Genomic DNA, 20,025 nt, shown 5'->3' with positions numbered 1-20,025 from the left:
AACTCTTATAATTGGCAATTTGCCATTATGTTGTTATGTCGATGCTTGTATCCATGGATATATACATGCATATATGTATATCTTGATGTCTTTGAAACACATATATAATAATACATAGGTGTAAAATAATAATAATAATAATAATAATAATAATAATAATAATAATAATAATAATAATACGAAAATGGCTTTTTATTATGTTGTTACGGAGAGTCATTTATTTGACGCAACGTCGGTCGTCCCCCACCACCAAGAACTCTCTGCTGAGGAAACATACAAAGGAAGACACTTTCTCTCAGTCGAAAGCGTTCATGAAAATAGAAACCCCCAAAAAGCTCAAGAAATTCCCGAGAGAGAATCGATCTCTATATTCACTCTCACTCTTCTTCTTCTTCTTCGCCTGTAAGCTCCCGAATCCCCTTTCTTCTTCTTCCTCGTATGTTGTTCCGTGTTCTTGCTTTTCTGATTTGCTATTTTTTTTGTGGGTCTGGGAGAAGAAACGAAAAAAAAATGGAGCCTGGGCTGAGCTCGACGACAATGGTGGAGAGAGACGAAGGGTATTTCCGTCAGAAAAGAAGGCGAGAATCGAGAGGCCAAACAGTGCAAGGGAAACTGATACTGTGTTTGATACTAGATCTGTTCTGTGTTTTAATCCTCTGATCTGTAATCTCGTTAATGGCGGTGATATTGGCGGGACGGCTCAATCTCCTCTGTCTCATTATCAAATACTCACACTTCTTCTTCCTCCTCCTCCTCATCTCTCTGTGTTAATTTTCATTTTGGTGTATAATCTCTCGCACTAATTACGTTCTTTTTTCCGGCTTTTAATTTCACAATACCCCATATTATATATATATATATGTATGTATGTATGTATGTATGTGTGTGTATCTAATATATATATATATATATGACACACATGTTAGGGGTACATACATACGGGCAAATGCAATTACATAAGCAACCGACGGATATATATACAAATATATATATATAACGACAAAATGAAATAAATGAACAGGAAGAAAACTACTGCATTTGTAGTTTTCTCTATTTAACATTACGATATATATATATATATGTATGTGTGTGTGTGTGTGTGTGTATCTCGGGATCGGTCATAAGATAAGATGAACTCGTAGAAACTATGGATTTCACTTGAAAATGGTGGGTTCATTCTGATTCGATGAATTTGGACCGTTGGATGGGCGGAGAGAACATGATCTTTGACCGTACATTGGCTTCTTTCTCTCTGACAAGTCTGACGTTTCCTCAGACATTCTGTCTCATGCTGTTCTCTCTCTCTCTCTCTCTCTCTCTCTCTGCTTGTCTTTTCATCTCACACAGGTCATTGCGTATGCTGGAAATTTTTTTTGTCTTTCCTCTTCTCCTCCTCTCATCTTCGTACACGTGTTGAATATCTCCACCGTTAGATCTTTCTATTTTCTTTTATAAAATATGATAACGTCTTTATTAAATTGCTTTCTATTTTTTTGCTTTGAAAAATATATTCGTTTATTTTATCCGATGATTTTTTGTGGGCCAATTCGATCTAATTGGTCTCCTCCTTTTTTAATATAAATCATTGGAAAACCCACAAAACGGATGGCATTTATAAATGCAACATAAGATGTTAGGAAAATTAACAGTAGAGATTATAAAACATAATTGTCATACGTTCATCTAGAAATTCTAATATAATGGACCTAAAAAAAATACTACAATCTAAAAAATTACTGAAGTGGAAAATTTTATCCAAAGATATATAGATGCAGGCAAAGATTCTGTTGCAATGGTGATTTGTGTTCACGACAGAATAAAACCAGGAACAGATATCGTCGTCTTCGTTCTGCGTTCCAAGTAAGTGTACGTATATATATGTGTATATATTACATTCTTGATAATTTACTACAAGTGAGATTGTTCATTTATTTAGAGAAATTTTTTCCGTGAATTTCAATTAATGAGAAAATCTACTGTATGATTTCGTGCGTGTATTTGCATTTATTGTAATTTTCGAAATGCAGTGTAGACAATGTATAATTAAGTTGTAGACGTGTCGCTCATACACAATGTGTATGAACATGTTGTTGTCTTTTAGTTCGTTGTATTATTATTGGAAAAGATATATTATATTAGAATATTTTAAAGAAGGATATTATATGTGGGAAATTTTATATATATATATATATATATATATATACAGAGCAGAGAGTTCAATGCAGTGAAAAATATGACTGTTCTATTGCAAGTTCAAAATCAATGTCAGACCTTCTTACTATATACAATATATAGATGATCACATATGTGTGTGTATATATATATATATATATATATTATAAGTTAAAAGATTTAAATAACTTTGGTATATGCTGTGTTACAAATTTCTTGGGAAATGTGGAAGGTTTTGAATTCCCCCCCCCCCCCCCCCCCCCTCTTGTGGGCCTTCTTGTGTTCTCGAAGCCCCAAGCAAACATGTCACATCACATGGGTCTTGGTGTTTACATAGAACTGACACACATACATATAATATGTATATATATATGTAGCATACATATAGAGTATGTAATTTTGTATATAATATGCATGAATGGTTTTCCTTATTGTGTATTATTTGCGTATATATATGTAGGATACATATAGAACATGTAATCGTGTGTATAATATATTAATATGCTTGAGTGGCTTCCCTTATTGTGTATTATTTGCGTATATAATATTAATGAATTTGCTTCGATTTGATAATCACATGAAGTAATTGGAATAAAGCCCGAAGTAATGTAGAATTTCTAGAGGGTTGAAATTGCAAAACACAAACCCAATATCGATCTAAACACACGTACAACGATATATATATATATAGCTTCATTATAGGTATATATTTATATACGTATAGCTCGTACTTTGATTTCTCATAAAGACGATGAGATTTCAAGAGAGGACAAAAAGGTAAAATAGAATGTGGGCTCAAAGCTTAAAATCACCAAAAAAAAAAAAGGAAGAGGAAAAGAAATTGTGGGCCTTACGCGCAGAAGGAAGGACAGTGTGACATTGAGCCCAGTTCCAAACACATTTGTCTGGTCGGACCAATTATTGATATTTTACCTTAACGTTGTAATTGTTATATTTGGGGATTTGATAGAAGCCTATATCCCCCTTAAATGTATCAATACATTTATTTATTTATTCAGCAAATTCAGATCGTGTCCGATTATTAACGCCTTTTATCTCAAATATATATATATATATACTTACGCCCATATATATATATATATATATATATATGGACGGATCTAGAAAAATTTATCAATAGGATAATGTAAAAAATTATTATAATTTAAGAGATAAATTTAAAATTTTTATGGGATATTTAATAATTTTTGTTAGAAACTTGTTAATTTATAATGAAATTAAGTTTTTTTTAATAAAAAGAATGGAGGTATATCCCCATGATTCATAAAATAGGTACGTCCATATATATATATACACGAGATATTATATATATACACATACAAAATATCTAAATATTATGATTTAGACTAGAATATTCTTATAAGATTTAAAATTTATATATAATTTATCGTATATTAATAAAAATCAACAATATTTATTTCTGAATTTCCTATGACTAAAAAACCTTCTAGTAAAAAAAAACATGGCTTCTTCTGCCTTCCGGCGCGCATAGAGAATATAGATGGGCCTTGGGCTTCTAAAATTTAAAATTGAAATTATAGGCCCAAAAACGTTGTAGACGTCGCGACAGAAATGCTGCAGCAATATAATATATATATATATTGTAAAGTAAATTAATATTGTGGATAGTCGCAGCCTATTTTATCAAATATGTGTGTTGGTTAAATATTTTTCTTGAAAAAAATTATGTTACCTATTTATAAATACTACATGTGTCGTATTTTTGTACGTTAGAGAGATTGATTTGGGAATAATATATTATTTCGATTTCCATATAATTTATTCACAAACTTTTAAAAAAATGATATAATATTTGTATTGAAGAATCGGAAGTCGCCCACATGAGCCACTGGAGAATAAACGCACTTCAACGAAGATTTGGTTTTTATTTCTCTCTCTTTTTTTTTTCACTTTAACTTTTTTGCTTTATGCTACCTTTTTTTTTTGGAATTCCAAAGCCCAAACTGCAAATTAAATGCCTTACACGAATTTCTATGACAACCGATGATGGATTTTCTTAGTTTATATAAAATTTAATATATAATCATATCATATTAAAGGAAATTTATTATAAAATCTATTTGATTTGATGTAAATGATTAAATTAATGGAACTCAGATATAATAAAAATAATAATAACAAAATTGAGTGAAACAAAACCTTTAATTAAAAATTAAACATAACTAAAATCTAATACAATTCAAAAAAATCATTATTAAAAATGAATTTAATTATGCAAAACAAAATATCCAAACCAAAACAATTGAAAGGAAATGCGAAGCATCGGATCTAAAAAGAAGAGTAATATTTCTTTATTTGTTGAATTTTGGCTTTACAAAACTTTTTGATAGGAATCGGTCATATACGTTTCTTTCATTGGACTCCAATCCAATGAGCGCCTCTTATTTTTATTTTCATGTTTGGATTATGATATTACTCCATTATATCAAAATATTCGAATTTAATTGAGGCACGATTATTTATTATTCATTTAATTTTTTCCATTTTTCCAAACCAGAATGATTTCTTACATTTTTCCATTTGTCCACTTGTTTGATTGATGTTTTACCAAAAAAAAAGCTAGTCATATAGTATATTGATGAATAGAGTTTTTGGGTAAATCCTACTAAAATTTTTAAATTTATAAAATGATAAAAAAAACTAATTTATAAACTTTTGGTTTGATAAATTTATTTTCAAAATTGTAAAATATGTTATTATAATTTTTAAATTTGCTAATTGGTATTAGAAAAAATATTTACGACGTTGATCTATAAATTCATTTGAGAATTATAATAACATATTTTAAAAATTTGAGAATTATAACGATATATTTTATAAATTTAGAAATAAATTTATAAATAAAAAGTTTAAAAATTAGTTTTTCACTATTTACACGTTTTGACCTTTTTTTAAAAAAGTATATAGTAGTACAGATTCCACGTTATTCTATTCTAAACTTGAATTTTTATAAAACCAAATAATATATTGCGGAGATTGAAAATGGGTGGGGTTACACACCTTGTCCTATGTGCAGTCCTCTAATAATTTAATTAAAAGAAATGAAATTAAATGCACTGCTTTTACATATTTAATTTATAACTTAAAATGCAATGGAATGGAATGTATATATTTGATAATATATGGGTGAGAGTGGTGGAAGATAGGTGTTCGGTTACAAAGTACCTGTGTGCTTACCTCACCCTGATAAGCCCAAAATGGCATTGGGCCACGTTCCTAATTTCCATTTTTATTTGTTTGAATTACGTATTATCAAATTATTTCATATAATATTGTCACACATATATATATGTATGGTTCGATTTCAACAAGTTTCTTTAATATCGACTTATTTTAGTATCAAATTTCATATCGTATGGCTAGACGTCTGTTTGCATATTCTCTCAAATCCACCGTGTTATTAAAAATATAAACTTTGATAATATAAAAAATACTAAATTTAATGTATTCAATAGAAAATGTAATTTGCATAATTATTGCATTTATTTTTTTACTTGAATGGGTCTTATTCTAAGAAATTTATTTTGGTTTAAAAATATATAAAAAAAACGAATCTTATATAAGACTATGTTCTCTTGATCGAAAACTTATTTATAAATGATTTCGTTTAAATTAAATTGTCTAATTTATAAAAGTTATAAAATAGACAAAAAAAAAAAAATAGAATAGACAAATCCACGAATAACAAAATGTCCATACATATATATATCTGTCTACTAGGTGTGGTTGGTTGGTTATTTGTTACAGTTGAGACCATATATTATAACATAATTCGAAAACTCGGGGTCTATGACTATTGACTGTTGTATAATAAAATATTTTAAAAAAAAGAAAATTATATTATAAGGCTATTAATAAAATTGACACGAAGGAGGGTATAATGATGGTGAAGGAAAAAAAAAACAAGTACCTGTCAAAAAATATGTAACATCACAAATCAGGCACTCACTTTTCCTCTTTTTTTTTTTTAATTAAAAAAAGATTCATTTCCCTATTTCAGGGCCTTTTAGCCAATTTCTCTTAATCATGACATCCACATAGCTTTCTCCAAAATATACACATTGACTAAATACACACATTGATTTTATATATATATATTTTTTTTATATAGTAAAAAATTTTCATCTCTTATTTTTCGGATGCACTGATTGGATAAACTCAATGCATATGCACGAATCTACAACATGCAGAAAGTAAATCAGTCGGCAACTTACGGACGACAGATGAACAAATAAAGAGTCAAATCCTCAATCTCGACATTTGACGATACTCCTAATCAATTCACCTGAAATTTTATCTGATTTTATATATTTGCGTATATGTGTATAAATAATAAGAACAAAGAGATTGAATAAAGACTTGAAGAGAAAAAAAATCAAAAAAATTTCAAATCATCAACTCCTCTGGTCTAATAGTTTTAGCAATGTTTTCACCAAAAAAGACCAAAAAAGACAAAAAGAAACATGAAAAAGAAGAGGCGCATGTTAGCGCCGTTCAGTCCCCAACCCACTGGTAGTAGTGGTACATACACACATCACAATTTTTTTTTTAAAAAAAAGCAAAAAGACAGTAACTTGAAATAAAGATCACAAGATGTTATTAGAATTAAATTTTATATATTTATACGCATAAAATACACTTTAAACATCAACCATTTGTAATCAACATTGACATGAGTGTGTACATACATAAAAAAAAAACATTTTGCATCATGTAAACTTTTATGTTGAGGCATTTTTGTAATCTTAACAAATATTTCCGCCCTTGATGATGCATAAATCCACATATTTTCACTAAAAGGTTGAATTTTTATATATGTTTGTGGTTTTCATTTGTCATTTAGAATCATTTTTTTAATTAAAGATGAGATTTTTTTCTACAACATCTTGAAATCCAATGGTATGATTTGATGATTAATTAGAGAATATTTTCGAAATTTATACAAGAAAAATGTTGAAATGAGCACAATAATAATAAAAAAAATATATAAAAAAAAAACAAGAGCACCATCGGGTATCTGACAGTTCCGTATCAGCTTCCCCTGATTCTCCCCCCACAAACACAGCACACTTTCTCTCTCTACAAGAACACTCCCACTTTCTCTCTCTACAAAATCCACGCACAAAAAAAAGTTCCTCGCTTTCGTTTTGGCTTCTTCTCTCCGATTTTAATCGTTTCATGTCATATTTGTTTATTATTACTTTGGTTTCTGATTCATTACTCACACACTGTGCGTGCGAGCTACTGTTAAAGAAGAAGAAACTTTGATACACCCGAGAAAAAAAAGCTTTTTTTTCCCTTTTGCTTTCCTTTTTTTTTTGTGGGGGCAACAAAAACCAAAGCAGAACAAAAAAAAAAGTAATGTTCTTGAGCTTCTTCGGTTCTTGTTTGGCTCCTCTTAGCTAAGCTTCCATGGCCGTGATGTCGAAGATGACGATGAATCCATTTTACCTCTTCTTCTTCCTATCCTTCTTACTACTCTGTCTCGCTACTTGTTCTCTGTCGTACGAGCCCCGGAATCATGAAGGTAGAAAAAAAGAGAGCTTTTTTTTTTATGTATTTCGATTTTTTGAACAATTATGAAATATGGGTTTAGCTAAATTTCAGTTCTTTACGACGTGGTTGGGTTTTCTTTTCCTTTTTCTTTTGGGTGGCGTTGAAATGATAGTGGAGGCGCTGATAAGTATAAAGAACGATTTGCACGATCCTCATGGGGCTTTGAGCAACTGGGATGAGTTTTCCGTTGATCCTTGTAGCTGGGCGATGATTACTTGCTCTCCCGACAACCTCGTCATCGGCCTGTGAGTTGTTTTTTCTTTTAAATATATTTAAGTTTTGTTTCGTAGTTTTTCTCTCTCTGGAGTTCCGAGGAAGAGATCGAACAGTTCATTAATGGCGACAAAGTTTTCTCCAATGGCAGAGGAGCTCCGAGCCAGTCTCTCTCGGGAACTTTATCTGGGTCGATCGGAAATCTGACTAATCTTCGCCAAGTGTAAGTAGATAACGACATATTCCTTTGTGTTTTCTCAAATCTCCGTTCGTTTTTGTCCTTTTTCCCATGTAATTTCAAGTTTTTATATTGATGGGTTTTGTTTTTTTCTTGGAAATTTCTCGTGTTATGGATTTTGAAGGTTGTTTCAGAACAACAACATCTCTGGTAAAATTCCACCGGAGCTCGGTTTTCTGCCTAAATTACAGACCTTTGATCTATCCAATAACCGGTTTTCCGGCGAAATTCCCGGTTCCATTGGTCAGCTGGATAGTCTCCAATATCTGTGAGTTCTTTCGTCTTTCTCACACAATGATGCTTCTTTCTCAAGTTCATCGTCTTACCTCGTACTATCTGTTCTTCTGCAATGATTCCATTGTAGGAGACTGAACAACAACTCATTGTCTGGGCCCTTCCCTGCCTCTCTGTCTCAAATTCCTCACCTCTCGTTCTTGTGAGATGTTGATTTATTTTTCTTTTATGCCTATGGTTCTTGTGAATCACGATTTGAATAATGGGTTCGTGGCCGTTTTGATCTTTTTAAACTCAGGGACTTGTCTTACAACAATCTCAGTGGCCCTGTTCCGAGATTCCCAGCCAGGACTTTCAAGTATGAAATATGTTCATTGTCTTCAACTTTTGTTCATATTGCCACAGATTCTCTCTCTCTCTCTGTCTCTGGATTCTTGATTCCATTGCTGTTGAATGCAGTGTTGTGGGGAACCCATTGATTTGTAGAAGCAGCCCACCTGAAATATGCTCAGGATCAGTGAATGCAAGTCCTCTATCTGTTTCATTGAGCTCATCATCTGGTATGAAGCTCGAAATGCAGCCCTTCTTGATCTGACATCTCAATTGTAATGCTGTCTGCTCCATGTAACTGTTTGGTTATGTTTTTCCGGTGAAACTGTAGGACGCAGGTCCAACAGATTGGCCATTTCCCTCGGTTTAAGCCTTGGTTTCGCTGTTCTAGTAATCATAGCAATATGGTTCATTTTGAAACGAAAGAACCGAAGAAAGCTACTGATCCTTCGCATGAGTGGTTTGTCCTGTCGAGGCTTTTGTCTATTCGGTTCCATCAAGAAAGACTTTGTCTCAGTTGATGAATGCCTTTTCTTTTGGCAGACAAACAAGAGGAAGGGCTGATAAGCCTTGGAAATCTCCGATGCTTCATGTTCAGAGAACTCCAAATAGCTACAGACGGGTTCAGTTCCAAGAACATTCTTGGTGCTGGAGGATTCGGTAACGTGTACAAGGGAAAGCTAGGAGATGGGACTATGGTTGCAGTGAAACGATTAAAGGATCTGAACGGGACGTCTGGAGATTCACAGTTCCGTACCGAGCTTGAGATGATCAGCTTGGCTGTTCATAGGAATTTGCTCCGGTTGATCGGTTATTGTGCTACTTCTGGTGAAAGGCTTCTTGTCTACCCTTTCATGTCCAATGGCAGTGTCGCCTCAAGGCTTAAAGGTAAAACAAAAGGGCACCTCTTTCATTCTTACCCTTCAACGTATAAGTTTCTAACTTGTCGTTCTGACAGCTAAGCCGGCATTGGATTGGAACATGAGGAAGAGGATAGCAATTGGATCTGCTAGAGGATTGCTGTATCTGCACGAGCAATGTGACCCAAAGATCATTCATAGAGACGTTAAGGCAGCGAATATTCTACTAGACGAGTATTTCGAAGCAGTTGTTGGAGATTTTGGGCTCGCTAAGCTCCTGAACCATGGGGATTCCCATGTCACAACTGCTGTTAGAGGAACTGTTGGCCACATTGCACCCGAGTATCTCTCCACTGGCCAGTCGTCTGAGAAAACCGATGTCTTCGGGTTTGGTATACTCTTGCTAGAACTCGTAACTGGAATGAGAGCTCTCGAGTTTGGCAAGACTGTTAACCAGAAAGGGGCCATGCTTGAATGGGTAAGCAGATTCTCTCACGACACATTCTTGAGTGTGTGTGTATATATATAAGCGAGATCCATGTCAATGCAGAACCAGCGAAAAGGGTATCTCAAACAAGTCGAAAAATCCGTTCTTGTGATTTGTAGGTGAGGAAACTGCACGAAGAAATGAAAGCAGAAGAGCTGGTGGATCGAGAACTGGGGACGAACTATGACCAGATAGAGGTTGGTGAGATGCTGCAAGTGGCACTTCTGTGCACACAATACCTACCAGCGCACCGTCCCAGGATGTCTGAAGTGGTTCAGATGCTGGAAGGCGATGGCTTAGCCGAGAAATGGGCCGCTTCTCATAACCATTCACACTTCTACCATTCCAACATCTCTTCCAAAACCTCTTCTCGGTCTACATCTGTTTCAAGACCCGATGGCAATGGCAATGATCGGTCGAATCAACTGTTTGGTATGGCATTCGATGACGATGATGATGATCATCATGCGTTGGATTCACTCGCCATGGAACTATCAGGTCCAAGATAACAGATTGACATTAGCAGAGATCGAAGTTAAAGCCCTTCATTTTTCCACGGAAAGCTCTCATTCTCCCGTACTCTACGCATTCATTTATATATGTATATGGCGAAATTCAGATTCTGGGTCTGTAATGCATTGATGTATATATATTTAAGCTTTTGGTTTCGGGATGTTATTTCATTGTCTTGCTGCACATCTTTCTTCTGGGTTCTTGATTTTTTTTGGTTTGAAGACAGACAAAGCTTTCACATTAGGACGACAATGGAACGTTTCAAGAAGAGAGATAGGAAAGAGACGACATCAGATGTGCTGTGTTTGACTCTGTCTTTTGACCAGAAACTGATGTACTGTTTTATCCCCCAACTCATTTGCGTATGTTTTTGTCCGACTTTTGACCCTCATCTGTCATTTTCACTAGCTGAATATGTACTTTCTTTCTTTCTTTTTTCACTAGAATATTATGATTTTATTTTCTGGTTTTTCAATTTAAATATATGGGCAAATCTTGGATTTTGACATTTTCACTTGATGGGTTGAGGGAAAAAAAAAAAACTTGGAACCCTCATCACCAGTAGCATTTTTGAAATTTTGTAATCTTGAAGAATAAAACAGTAAAATTGTGGTAGTTGATACCCAACAAAAATAAGATTAGTTAATGTATTGAACATTGATGCTCGAATTTATTAAATCGTGAATACCAAAATTTATTTAGGGGATGTTTATTTTCAAATATTTTATATGGGGTGTTATTCGGTATTTGTAAAAGTTGTAGGATCTAGTTGTAATTTTGTAAAAGATAACATATTTGAACCCAAAAATTGCAGCTTTCTGAAGCAATTGGCGGTATGGCGAATCAATCCTCGTCGTGTCCCATCTACTGCGTTTCGTTCAATCAAGATAACAGGTATCTTCTTATTTCTCCGATTTGAATTCGTTGAAGAAGACGATTCGATTCCCCTTTTTTTTTTGCTTTTTCTGGTTCGATCTTCTCGAACAAGCCATAATTCAAAGCTCTGCTGTTTCTTTTGGCTCAATTTGCAGTGGTTTCGCGATAAGCTCAAAAGATTCGTTCAAAATATTCGATTCCACTACAGGCAGACTCTGCTATGGACGAGGTAAGCTTATCGATTTCGAATTCTTTCTCCCATTTGTTTCTGTAATCCTTAGCCCTTTCTAATTGGGTTCGTGTTATGGGTTTCGGAAGATGTCATTGAAAAAGGAATATTACTCAAATAACCCACTTGGGTCGCAGCAATTTCAGTGTACACCACCCAAAAAAAAAAAAATTTGCGACCTTATTACGACTAATATATAACTAATATACAACTTATTACGACTAATAAACTACTCTTATTTCGTAATAAGGTCGCAAATTTTTTTTTTTTTTTCGGTGGTGTACCCTGAAATTGCTGCGACCCAAGTGGGTTATTAGGGTTAAACCCCCCATTGAAAAAGCTACACTTTTGTTGATTTTTCCGCTAGATTTTGTTTTTTTTTTCTCAAGTTTCTTCCCGTTTAGCGGTATTGGGTTGAAGGAATTGACTTTTACAGTTTGATCATGAGAGCATCTGATATTGATGGCAACTTCATGTAATGCAGAGATCTGATGCTTGTTAATGGTGTTAAACTTGATTAAAAGTGTCTGGACATAAATATGTGCTCATACTCTGTGTATTTTGCACACCATCTATCTCAAAAATTCACATAATGTTAGGTTCTTCGATCAGTGGATACGGGCGAATTCATGCTCTTCTATTGCTTTAGTCATTGAACTGCTTTCCTGTGAAAGTGATCTGAATTGTGAAGTCTTATGTCTGGACTTCAAAGTTCTTGCTCTTGATTGTTGCTAGCTGCTGGGGCTTACGTAATTGTCGAGATGTTGTACCGCTCAGATCTACTTGCCATAGTCGGAGCTGGTGAACAGGTTCTTGATGAATGTTTTTCTCGCTAAATTCATGCATATTGTTTCAATTCATTCAAACAAATTACTCTCTACGTGATCTGGAAAAATCGCCAGCCTTCTCTGTCACCGAGGCGTCTCTGTTTATTCAAGACCACAACCGGGTCTCCTCTCAGGGAGTTGAACTTTTTAACTTCTATTCTTGCTGTCCGCATGAACAAGAAAAGGTTAGCTTATAATCTCTGGTCTTTGCTTATCTATGGATACTGTTGTTGTTTTTCCCTTTCTTGTCTTGTCTTGGGACAGTGAACATATTGATTCACGTGCTGATTCTTAACAGACTTGTTGTTGTGCTAGTAGAGAAAACGTTTGTCTACGACTTGAATACTCTCACTATGCTGGATACGATTGATACAGCCCCAAATCCGAAAGGTGGGTGTGAAAAAAAGCAATGGCTTGGGCTCGTAGATTCTGTTCCATGGCAGATTTTACGCAGGCATATACAGGTTTTTCTTCCCCACCGTGATTTTGGTTTCCTCGTCCTATCTTGTTGCCAGGTCTTTGTGCATTCTCTCCATGTTTAGAAGCTTGCTTCCTTGCCGTACCCGCCAGTGCAACCAGAGGATCCGTTTTAGTGTATAACGTGATGGATTTGCAGTCTCACAGCGAGGTTTACTTCAAAGATTCTTGCGTTTTTTTTTGTTTGGAGTAGAATAGGTTTCTTCTATCTAGTCTAGCATCAAACCCGTTGTTATCGTTTCTTGATCTTGTTGTATGTTTGTTTTGTTAAATTTAACGACAGATAGATGCCCACCGATCTCCGCTGGCTGCAATTGCCCTCTCTTCAAACGGAATGTACATTGCCACGGCTTCTGAACAAGGAACCCTAATCAGGGTCCATCTTGTTTCAGATGCGACCAAGGTGATGGCAAGTTACTAGGAATTCTTATCAGATTAATAGACCGATTTTGTTTCTCTCCTAAAAATTCCAAGTGTTTTCTCTTTTGCAGTCATATAGCTTCAGGAGGGGCACATACCCGTCGACGATATATTCACTGTCTTTCGGACCGTCGACACATCTTCCAGATATACTGATAGCTACAAGTTCTTCTGGCTCGATTCATGCCTTTTTTCTACAGTCGGCCATAAAGCAAAGGTAAGTGTATCAAGCTCCACCTCCCTTACCCTACTTACCAAAAACTCGAGACAAGGATCATCTTATTATTATTGCTTGCAGAAGTAAAAGATCTACCAGCTTTCTCGGATCTGTTCTTCCCGATACCGTGACTGATGCATTAGATCCAGCTCATCATCACGTGCTTCAGAACGCCGTTTCAGCTGGAATCAAGAGGTAAAAATGCATTCTTCTGCATCATGGCTGATGCCCTTCTATCAAAGACGTTTACGCAAAAAGGTTGAAAATTCCGGCTTTTTCACCTCAGATTTTGGTTGCTTATACAGTCATGCAGTGGTCAGGAAGATAGACAAAGTAGAGGGTACATCTCCATTTGATTCTTCATCCTTTAGGTGAGTTTTGTTATCCTTCAAAGGCATATTAAGTTAACTATTCAAACATGAATCTATTAACCTCAGACCCTAAACCCTAAAACACAATTGAGTTTACCGGTATTATTAGTAATTAGTTTAGTTGGCTGATGAACTTTCTTAATCGCGGCTCGTATTTTCAGGGCGACGATATTGGTAATAACGGTTCACGGGTATTTCCAGGAGTATACTCTATCTATAGACAACAAGAATGAATCTGCATGGACTTTAGAACGCGAATTCAACCTCTTGTCCATCACCACAAGCTGACATTAACCCTAAGAATGTATGTCTCATTTATTTGGAAATCCATGATTGATGTCGAGGAAGTCATGCTCTTCCTTCCATGTGTATATAACGAATGTATTATGGGGATGAATAAATATGTATATGATTCTTGGTTCCATTTACAGCGTTCGTTCTTATTGATTACTCCATGGCTACTAGTTGAGTTTGCTATGAAGAGACACTACTGACCTGCTTTTGCATATTCACCCGAGAGGGGGGAACCCTACAACGAAATCAAAAACCCTTTTGGACACACAACAACTACATGGTATGGAGGACTACTTATGCTACAACAGGCGAGTGACCAAAGATCTTTATAGGTTCCCTTTCAAGCTTGTTTCATTTCATTTCTTCTGTATGGTGATAAGGCCAAAAGGTAAATCTCCACAGAACCGATCGTGTACATTTTAGACGACTATTCTCCATCATGACAGACAGAGATCCATGTAAAAGTTAAATAGAGTATACACAAATGCATCTCTACCATAATAGTTACCTGTTGTTTGATGCATTTGTGTATTCGACGAACGAAAGATACTCATTTTGTTCTTGTTCTAATAACCTGCCCTCTCGAGGCCTTCCTCTCCATTTTCTCCCGTTTCTTACGACTCTTCTCATCCTCCACTTCTCCCTACATCAGCCACGGGGACAAACCCGGTTTATGTTTTCACAATAACGCCTTTTTCTTCTGCTTTTACGAAGCAGTTGAAAGAGTACGAGGAATGAGTGAGTGATTTTACCTCTGAACCATGTGACAAGAATCCTCGAATAAGACAAGAAGCCTTGTAAGCGCCAAATGCAGGAATCTAAAGCAAAAACACAACAAAGCATTATCATATTTCATACATCTTCTGATCTTACTGTCCTAAAAGACGGCTTTGATGTCTCAGACTCGTCCTATGGGATCGATATAGTAATATACAAAACTAAACGGGACTTACCAATAGATACGTGTACCAAAATTTGTCGGAGATGATCGATGCTAGCTGCACGAACATCGTAATGTAGATTACGTCGTGTAAGTATCTGCAAAGACAGAGACATTACAACTAAGGATAAAGTTTTCGTTATGGAGACAGAGAGCCAATATCAGAGTCATGATCCAATGATTCGTCTATTCATGAAACACCAACGGAAAGATTCCTACTTTTTTTTTCTGGGTGATAGCTCGAGAGATAACGTTCAGTTCAACATAGAACATACCCGCAAATCCCACCAGTGGTCATGTCGAATCCACCATCAATAAGCTCGCCATCGTCAGTAAAGCTAGGTTTTGCCATTTGATCGAGCTGCTTATACGGAATCGCGTAAGCCAGCGACGTTAAAAGCAGACCAATTCCATGTTTCCAAGTAACACTCGAATGGAAAATCAGCATCCTCACTACGATATACACAACCTGTATTTCCACGAAAAAACACCCCATTTCACAAAGCGAATCGAGGCAAACCATCAGGGTTGACCTAAAAACAGAAAAATTTTGAGGATAGAAGCAGAAAATTCCTCCCTTATTGCATTTTGACATGATCACTCGCAAGGTTTAGGGATTTCGTAAACGCAATTACAACAAAATCCAAGTGATTTCAGCTCGAAATTGGGAAATCGGAAGACATATGGATGAAGAGGGAGTACATTGCAACCGATCACAAGACGACGGAGTTTGGCCATGTGCCGAGCGTTCTCCTCCTTACGCTTCTTCGCCCCTTGATTCGCCATTCTCCCTCTCTCTCTCTCTCCCTACCAAACTACAGAAGAAGTCAAGTCGGAGAGGCCGAGGAGGATCGAAGAGGCTTTAGCAATTAGCAGTGTGCAAGCTGCGTTGATTAAAAAAAGTCAAAACTAAAATCTTTGACTTTTTAGAATGGGCCGAATGTCTTGTTTTTGAGGCCCATTACCAAGCCCGATCCAAAATACTTTTTACATTTCCCGCAAGATCCGAAAATTCCAGTAAACAACTGTAATCGGCCAGTCCAATAACGTTAATTTCCACCAAAATGAACTCTAATCTAATAGAATTTGCCAATTAATTATATATCTGCTTTGCTTTTTCACTCGTGATACTTTACAACCTAATAACTCTTCAAAGGGGGTCCATAACATCACCAAAAGATCAAAGGAGTATGCAAAGAAACACTTGCAGCTGCATTACCATACCAAGAAACAAAAGAAACTGTGGTGATGCTTTAACAGAGAGTATGACAACTTGCAGATAAAGAAGAACAACCAACAAAACATAGAATGTGATTGTGATCTCTGTCTTTCTTCTTGATCAGTTTTGGAATGAAATGGAGTAGGAGCCGGTGTTCGGGTCTTTAACTGCCTTGAAGTTGTCTACACTCATCCCGAATTTACCCAATATCGTGTTTCCCATCTCTTTCAGCTTCGCTGTCAAGACCGAAAATTTTGAGAAGACCAAGACAAAACAGTTCAGTGTAAGATTCTATTACCAAAGCGAACCAATGCAGAAGGTACTTCTGAAAGTATTTCAAGTTTATGATGGGACAACATATCAGAGAAGTTGGTTACCTATTGCCTCATCTTTCATCTTTTCCCGTTTTTCAGCAGCCATGGGTTCAAGGCGGCGAATCCCTCTTCTTGCCTGGTCGTTAGAAGGATCCAGTTCAATTATCTTCTTCAAATCTGAATCAAGACCAGAGGAAAGAGGGAGCAAACCAACAGTATCCCTTCATCAGTTCTTCTAGCGACTTCATTTTTCATGCATGAGTTGCACAAGAGATCAAAGAAGTGATTTTGCATTGTGTTTTATGAGCTCACCGGTTATGGCCTCTTCAAAGTGTTCAAGCTTCTCATGGGCCTCGGCTCTTCGAGTCAAAGCTTTCACATAATTAGGATTTAGCTCTAATGCTTTTGTGCATTCCTTGATCGTTTCTTCAAATTTACCCTAAACAAGATTTCCCAGATAAAGTGCTATTAATACTGAGAACTTCATCTGACATCAACCAAAATCCAAAGCAAGATTACCAAAAGAATTCATACCAATTTGAGAAAGCATATAGCTCTGTTGGAATGGCATATAGAACGAAGCTCTACAGATTCCGGCAACTCCTGCACCAGTTGTAAAGAAAGCTCATATTTTGATAGAGCTTCCTCGTAAAGGCCATTTCCGAACAGCTTATTCCCTTCTGCTTTAGCTTCATTTGCTTCTGCCAAAGTTTCCTGCTTCAAATCCAAGCTATTCTCTTTAACATCAAAGCTAAATCAAATAGAACTGAAATGATGATCATAGAAAAACGAACGAAATCAACGACAATTCAACCAATTCCTGCCTCCACGAGATCCAAATCAGTTTCCCCTTCTCACCAACCAATTCAAAGTTTCAAAGTTTCCAGAAATTCCTAAGCCGATGAAATGAACCATATACACAGAACTCGACAACGCTAAACAATGGAGTTACATGAACATCTCGCAGATGATTCATGTAGAACAAGAGAATAACCTGTTTCGATGTTTCTTCACTGGAGCCCACTTCTACTTTCCCTTGTTCCTCATGCCCTTCCTTCTCCTCAGGCTTCTCCGACTGCTGTAATTGCTCGCCCATTTCGGCTTCGTTTTTCCTCTCACCTTCTTCTCCTTCATTATCACTCATTTCCCTTTCGCTGGCCGTCTCGAACCCATCGGAATCATCTCCGCCGACATGTTTCGCCTCCGTAGTCGTCGTCGATGTTTCGCGTTGCGATGAAGACGAGCACGATTTCTTTGGTTCCTCCTTCACGAGGATCTCTTCTTCGCTTTCATTTGATTCGATCAACACCATCTTCGATTCGGGAATCTAGGGTTTACCGAGAGATTTTGAAGGATTGAACACGTCTGTGATGAATCTGATCGACGATTCAGCTCCAAGAATCAAAACAGGAAGGTCCAGAGTCTTCCAACTCAAACGGCGTCGGTCCATTTTTCATTAAAAATGTTTTGGGCCGAGCTAGATTCACTTCAAGCCCAATAGAGGCCCATCTTCACGTTTGCCACCTTTTTTCTGATTTATATTTTTTTTTCTGAAAAACACAATTTCAATTAAATTTTATTTTTGCGTAAAATCAATACACGAATATAATATCGTTGTGCCGAGGACAACAATAATACATGAATACACAAGTCCTCCTTTTAATTCTTTTGTCGTAATTTTTTTTTATTTTGGTAAAAGAGGTGTAGTAATTTTATTCGTGTTTTTTATGCGTAGATTTAAAATATTTTTACCATTTACTAACGCATTCGAGCCCCATCTGGGTTCCCCTTCAAAAAATTTACAAATCGAGATAGGTACGCTTATGTTGAGATTTATCTAATGATCACTATAAATTATAATTATAATGCAATTAATTATAATACATTGATTAGTCAAACTCTTTCTGTTAATTAAGCTTATGGGAACGATCGTCATGTCCAATGTCACACACAACTTGCTGACAGAGACGATGTACCTATTAATCAATGCGTATATGTTTGAGCTATTATGAAATATATCTCTGTATTATATTATTATAACAATTTTCTATTTTTCATAAAAATTGCATCTGAAAGTTGGTATATTAATAATGTTCGGTTTTATGGTTATAACATACAGTGGCGGACGCAGACAGAAATTCAATTGGGGGCAACTAATATACATATAATAAAAAAACTTTATTTAACGGGGGCATAATCTCTATTTTAAAATTTTTTTGTTAAATTTATAAAACAATTTATATTTTTTTCTAATTTCACCGGGGGCACGTGCCCCCACTCTCTAACAAGTGGATCCGCCACTGATAACATAATTACATGATCCATTGCTTTTGAAAAAATATATCTATTAGGCAACAGCTCGAAATGATTCCATTTGACAAATTCATAATAGAATAATAAAATTCCGGTGGAAGCAAAACGAATTACTTATAATAATACGATGGGTTGTGAGAGAGGAAAATAAATAAATATTGTATGCCATTGCCATGGTAACTCTTGCGCCATAAGCAACACAAACTAACAGAACATATACAAATAATGCTAATTGGTTATAAAAATTTAAATCTTTGGTCGGTTTTATAATCAATGCCAATACATATATTATCTCTAACAAGCAGGTCCAGCTTCGACCAGCTTACTCAGCTTCTTGTTCCTCAATCTTTCTTCATATACTTCATTTCCTTGCATCTCGTACCTGCATGCATTATATTTAACCATATATGTACATTAACTATGTATTTTTCAATTAATTATTCCCATAAAAATATCCTTTCTTATAATTAACTTTTAATAACGAGAAAGTAAATATTCTTTCTTAATTTTGTAACTCTATTTATGTGACATTTCGATCATGAATAAAACCACAAGGAAGATAATGAATATTCGGGCCGAATTCTTAAAAAACATGCGATTGTATGAATCTTCGGACCGAATCGAAAAAAAAAATCTTACGATTACGTAAAAAAAAATGTGATGAATAAGTACCTTGGTGGGACGGGTATCAATGGAGACAAGGAGTGAACAAGCTTAAGGGCTTCCTCGTCAGTGTTAACGATTCGATCAAAGCAGAAGTATCTCCCACAAGTTGAACTGTCCTCCAACGCTCTTATGTGAACGTCGGCCAGAAATTCCACGTCCACGTGCGCTAATACCCCGTTTTCGTACATTTGTGCCGCCCCTAATATATATACACGAC

The 20,025-nt window shown here is 35.6% G+C and overlaps 5 protein-coding genes and 1 long non-coding RNA gene across 7 annotated transcripts in view; 3 read left to right on the top strand and 3 right to left on the bottom strand.

Moving 5' to 3' along the window:
• Positions 1-236: 236 nt before the first annotated feature.
• On the top strand, positions 237-828 carry LOC104803533. Its single transcript, XR_770221.1, has 2 exons — positions 237-402; positions 498-828. It is a non-coding gene; the product is annotated as an uncharacterized LOC104803533 (long non-coding RNA).
• Positions 829-7,264: 6,436 nt separating this feature from the next.
• LOC104803528 (probable LRR receptor-like serine/threonine-protein kinase At4g30520) lies at positions 7,265-10,828 on the top strand. Its single transcript, XM_010527464.2, has 11 exons — positions 7,265-7,741; positions 7,883-8,015; positions 8,135-8,206; positions 8,346-8,489; positions 8,586-8,657; positions 8,754-8,813; positions 8,915-9,015; positions 9,117-9,245; positions 9,329-9,673; positions 9,744-10,123; positions 10,252-10,828. The coding sequence occupies exons 1-11, from the start codon at positions 7,627-7,629 to the stop codon at positions 10,639-10,641; spliced, it is 1,941 nt and encodes a 646-aa protein (XP_010525766.1). The 5' UTR covers positions 7,265-7,626; the 3' UTR covers positions 10,642-10,828.
• A 637-nt stretch (positions 10,829-11,465) lies between these two features.
• LOC104803529 (autophagy-related protein 18b) lies at positions 11,466-14,512 on the top strand. 2 transcript variants are annotated; one of them, XM_010527465.2, is made up of 11 exons: positions 11,466-11,539; positions 11,677-11,750; positions 12,486-12,559; positions 12,653-12,762; positions 12,876-12,967; positions 13,093-13,205; positions 13,338-13,457; positions 13,546-13,691; positions 13,773-13,886; positions 13,997-14,062; positions 14,224-14,512. In XM_010527465.2, exons 1-11 carry the CDS (start codon positions 11,481-11,483, stop codon positions 14,348-14,350), a joined length of 1,095 nt encoding a protein of 364 aa, XP_010525767.1. In that variant the 5' UTR covers positions 11,466-11,480; the 3' UTR covers positions 14,351-14,512. The 2 variants fall into 2 exon arrangements, with proteins under 2 accessions (XP_010525767.1, XP_010525768.1); XM_010527466.2 differs by having other exon boundaries at positions 13,978-14,062; positions 14,224-14,313.
• Positions 14,513-14,687: 175 nt separating this feature from the next.
• LOC104803530 (transmembrane protein 208) lies at positions 14,688-16,150 on the bottom strand. The gene is made up of 5 exons (XM_010527467.2): positions 15,999-16,150; positions 15,572-15,765; positions 15,310-15,394; positions 15,109-15,174; positions 14,688-14,999 (listed from the first exon to the last, which is right to left on the bottom strand). Exons 1-5 carry the CDS (start codon positions 16,080-16,082, stop codon positions 14,907-14,909), a joined length of 522 nt encoding a protein of 173 aa, XP_010525769.1. The 5' UTR covers positions 16,083-16,150; the 3' UTR covers positions 14,688-14,906.
• Positions 16,151-16,485: 335 nt separating this feature from the next.
• LOC104803531 (tetratricopeptide repeat protein 1) lies at positions 16,486-18,243 on the bottom strand. The gene is made up of 5 exons (XM_010527468.1): positions 17,824-18,243; positions 17,364-17,543; positions 17,142-17,268; positions 16,893-17,006; positions 16,486-16,751 (listed from the first exon to the last, which is right to left on the bottom strand). Exons 1-5 carry the CDS (start codon positions 18,139-18,141, stop codon positions 16,636-16,638), a joined length of 855 nt encoding a protein of 284 aa, XP_010525770.1. The 5' UTR covers positions 18,142-18,243; the 3' UTR covers positions 16,486-16,635.
• A 1,037-nt stretch (positions 18,244-19,280) lies between these two features.
• Positions 19,281-20,025, bottom strand: part of LOC104803532 (cinnamoyl-CoA reductase-like SNL6) — a 2,910-nt gene continuing 2,165 nt past the window's right edge. Inside the window, exons 5-6 of the mRNA XM_010527469.2 lie at positions 19,815-20,007; positions 19,281-19,524 (exon numbers count right to left, since the gene is read on the bottom strand). Coding sequence (XP_010525771.1) covers positions 19,437-19,524; positions 19,815-20,007 — 281 coding nt within the window. The 3' untranslated portion in view covers positions 19,281-19,436. The remainder of the gene's footprint in view (positions 19,525-19,814; positions 20,008-20,025) is intronic.

This window comes from Tarenaya hassleriana, unplaced genomic scaffold, assembly GCF_000463585.1.
Source record: "Tarenaya hassleriana unplaced genomic scaffold, ASM46358v1 Cleome9, whole genome shotgun sequence".
In the NCBI taxonomy this organism is placed as follows: domain Eukaryota; kingdom Viridiplantae; phylum Streptophyta; class Magnoliopsida; order Brassicales; family Cleomaceae; genus Tarenaya; species Tarenaya hassleriana.
This window is presented reverse-complemented; position numbering and strand designations above follow the sequence as displayed.

What these genes read in the sequence shown, in the direction of transcription:
- LOC104803528 (XM_010527464.2), top strand. Translation starts at nt 7,627, where the DNA reads ATGGCCGTGATGTCGAAGATGACGATGAATCCATTTTACCTCTTCTTC. An exon ending in CTGACTAATCTTCGCCAAGT is followed by an intron (nt 8,207 to 8,345) that starts GTAAGTAGATAA and finishes TGGATTTTGAAG; the next exon opens with GTTGTTTCAGAACAACAACA. An exon ending in ATTCCTCACCTCTCGTTCTT is followed by an intron (nt 8,658 to 8,753) that starts GTGAGATGTTGA and finishes TTTTAAACTCAG; the next exon opens with GGACTTGTCTTACAACAATC.
- LOC104803530 (XM_010527467.2), bottom strand. Translation starts at nt 16,082, where the DNA reads ATGGCGAATCAAGGGGCGAAGAAGCGTAAGGAGGAGAACGCTCGGCAC. An exon ending in GTCTTGTGATCGGTTGCAAT is followed by an intron (nt 15,766 to 15,998) that starts GTACTCCCTCTT and finishes GTGGAAATACAG; the next exon opens with GTTGTGTATATCGTAGTGAG. An exon ending in TTTGGTACACGTATCTATTG is followed by an intron (nt 15,175 to 15,309) that starts GTAAGTCCCGTT and finishes TTTTTGCTTTAG; the next exon opens with ATTCCTGCATTTGGCGCTTA.
- LOC104803529 (XM_010527465.2), top strand. Translation starts at nt 11,481, where the DNA reads ATGGCGAATCAATCCTCGTCGTGTCCCATCTACTGCGTTTCGTTCAAT. An exon ending in TCGTTCAATCAAGATAACAG is followed by an intron (nt 11,540 to 11,676) that starts GTATCTTCTTAT and finishes CTCAATTTGCAG; the next exon opens with TGGTTTCGCGATAAGCTCAA. An exon ending in GTTTCAGCTGGAATCAAGAG is followed by an intron (nt 13,887 to 13,996) that starts GTAAAAATGCAT and finishes TTGCTTATACAG; the next exon opens with TCATGCAGTGGTCAGGAAGA.
- LOC104803531 (XM_010527468.1), bottom strand. Translation starts at nt 18,141, where the DNA reads ATGGTGTTGATCGAATCAAATGAAAGCGAAGAAGAGATCCTCGTGAAG. An exon ending in CTATATGCTTTCTCAAATTG is followed by an intron (nt 17,269 to 17,363) that starts GTATGAATTCTT and finishes AATCTTGTTTAG; the next exon opens with GGTAAATTTGAAGAAACGAT. An exon ending in GATGAAAGATGAGGCAATAG is followed by an intron (nt 16,752 to 16,892) that starts GTAACCAACTTC and finishes CGGTCTTGACAG; the next exon opens with CGAAGCTGAAAGAGATGGGA.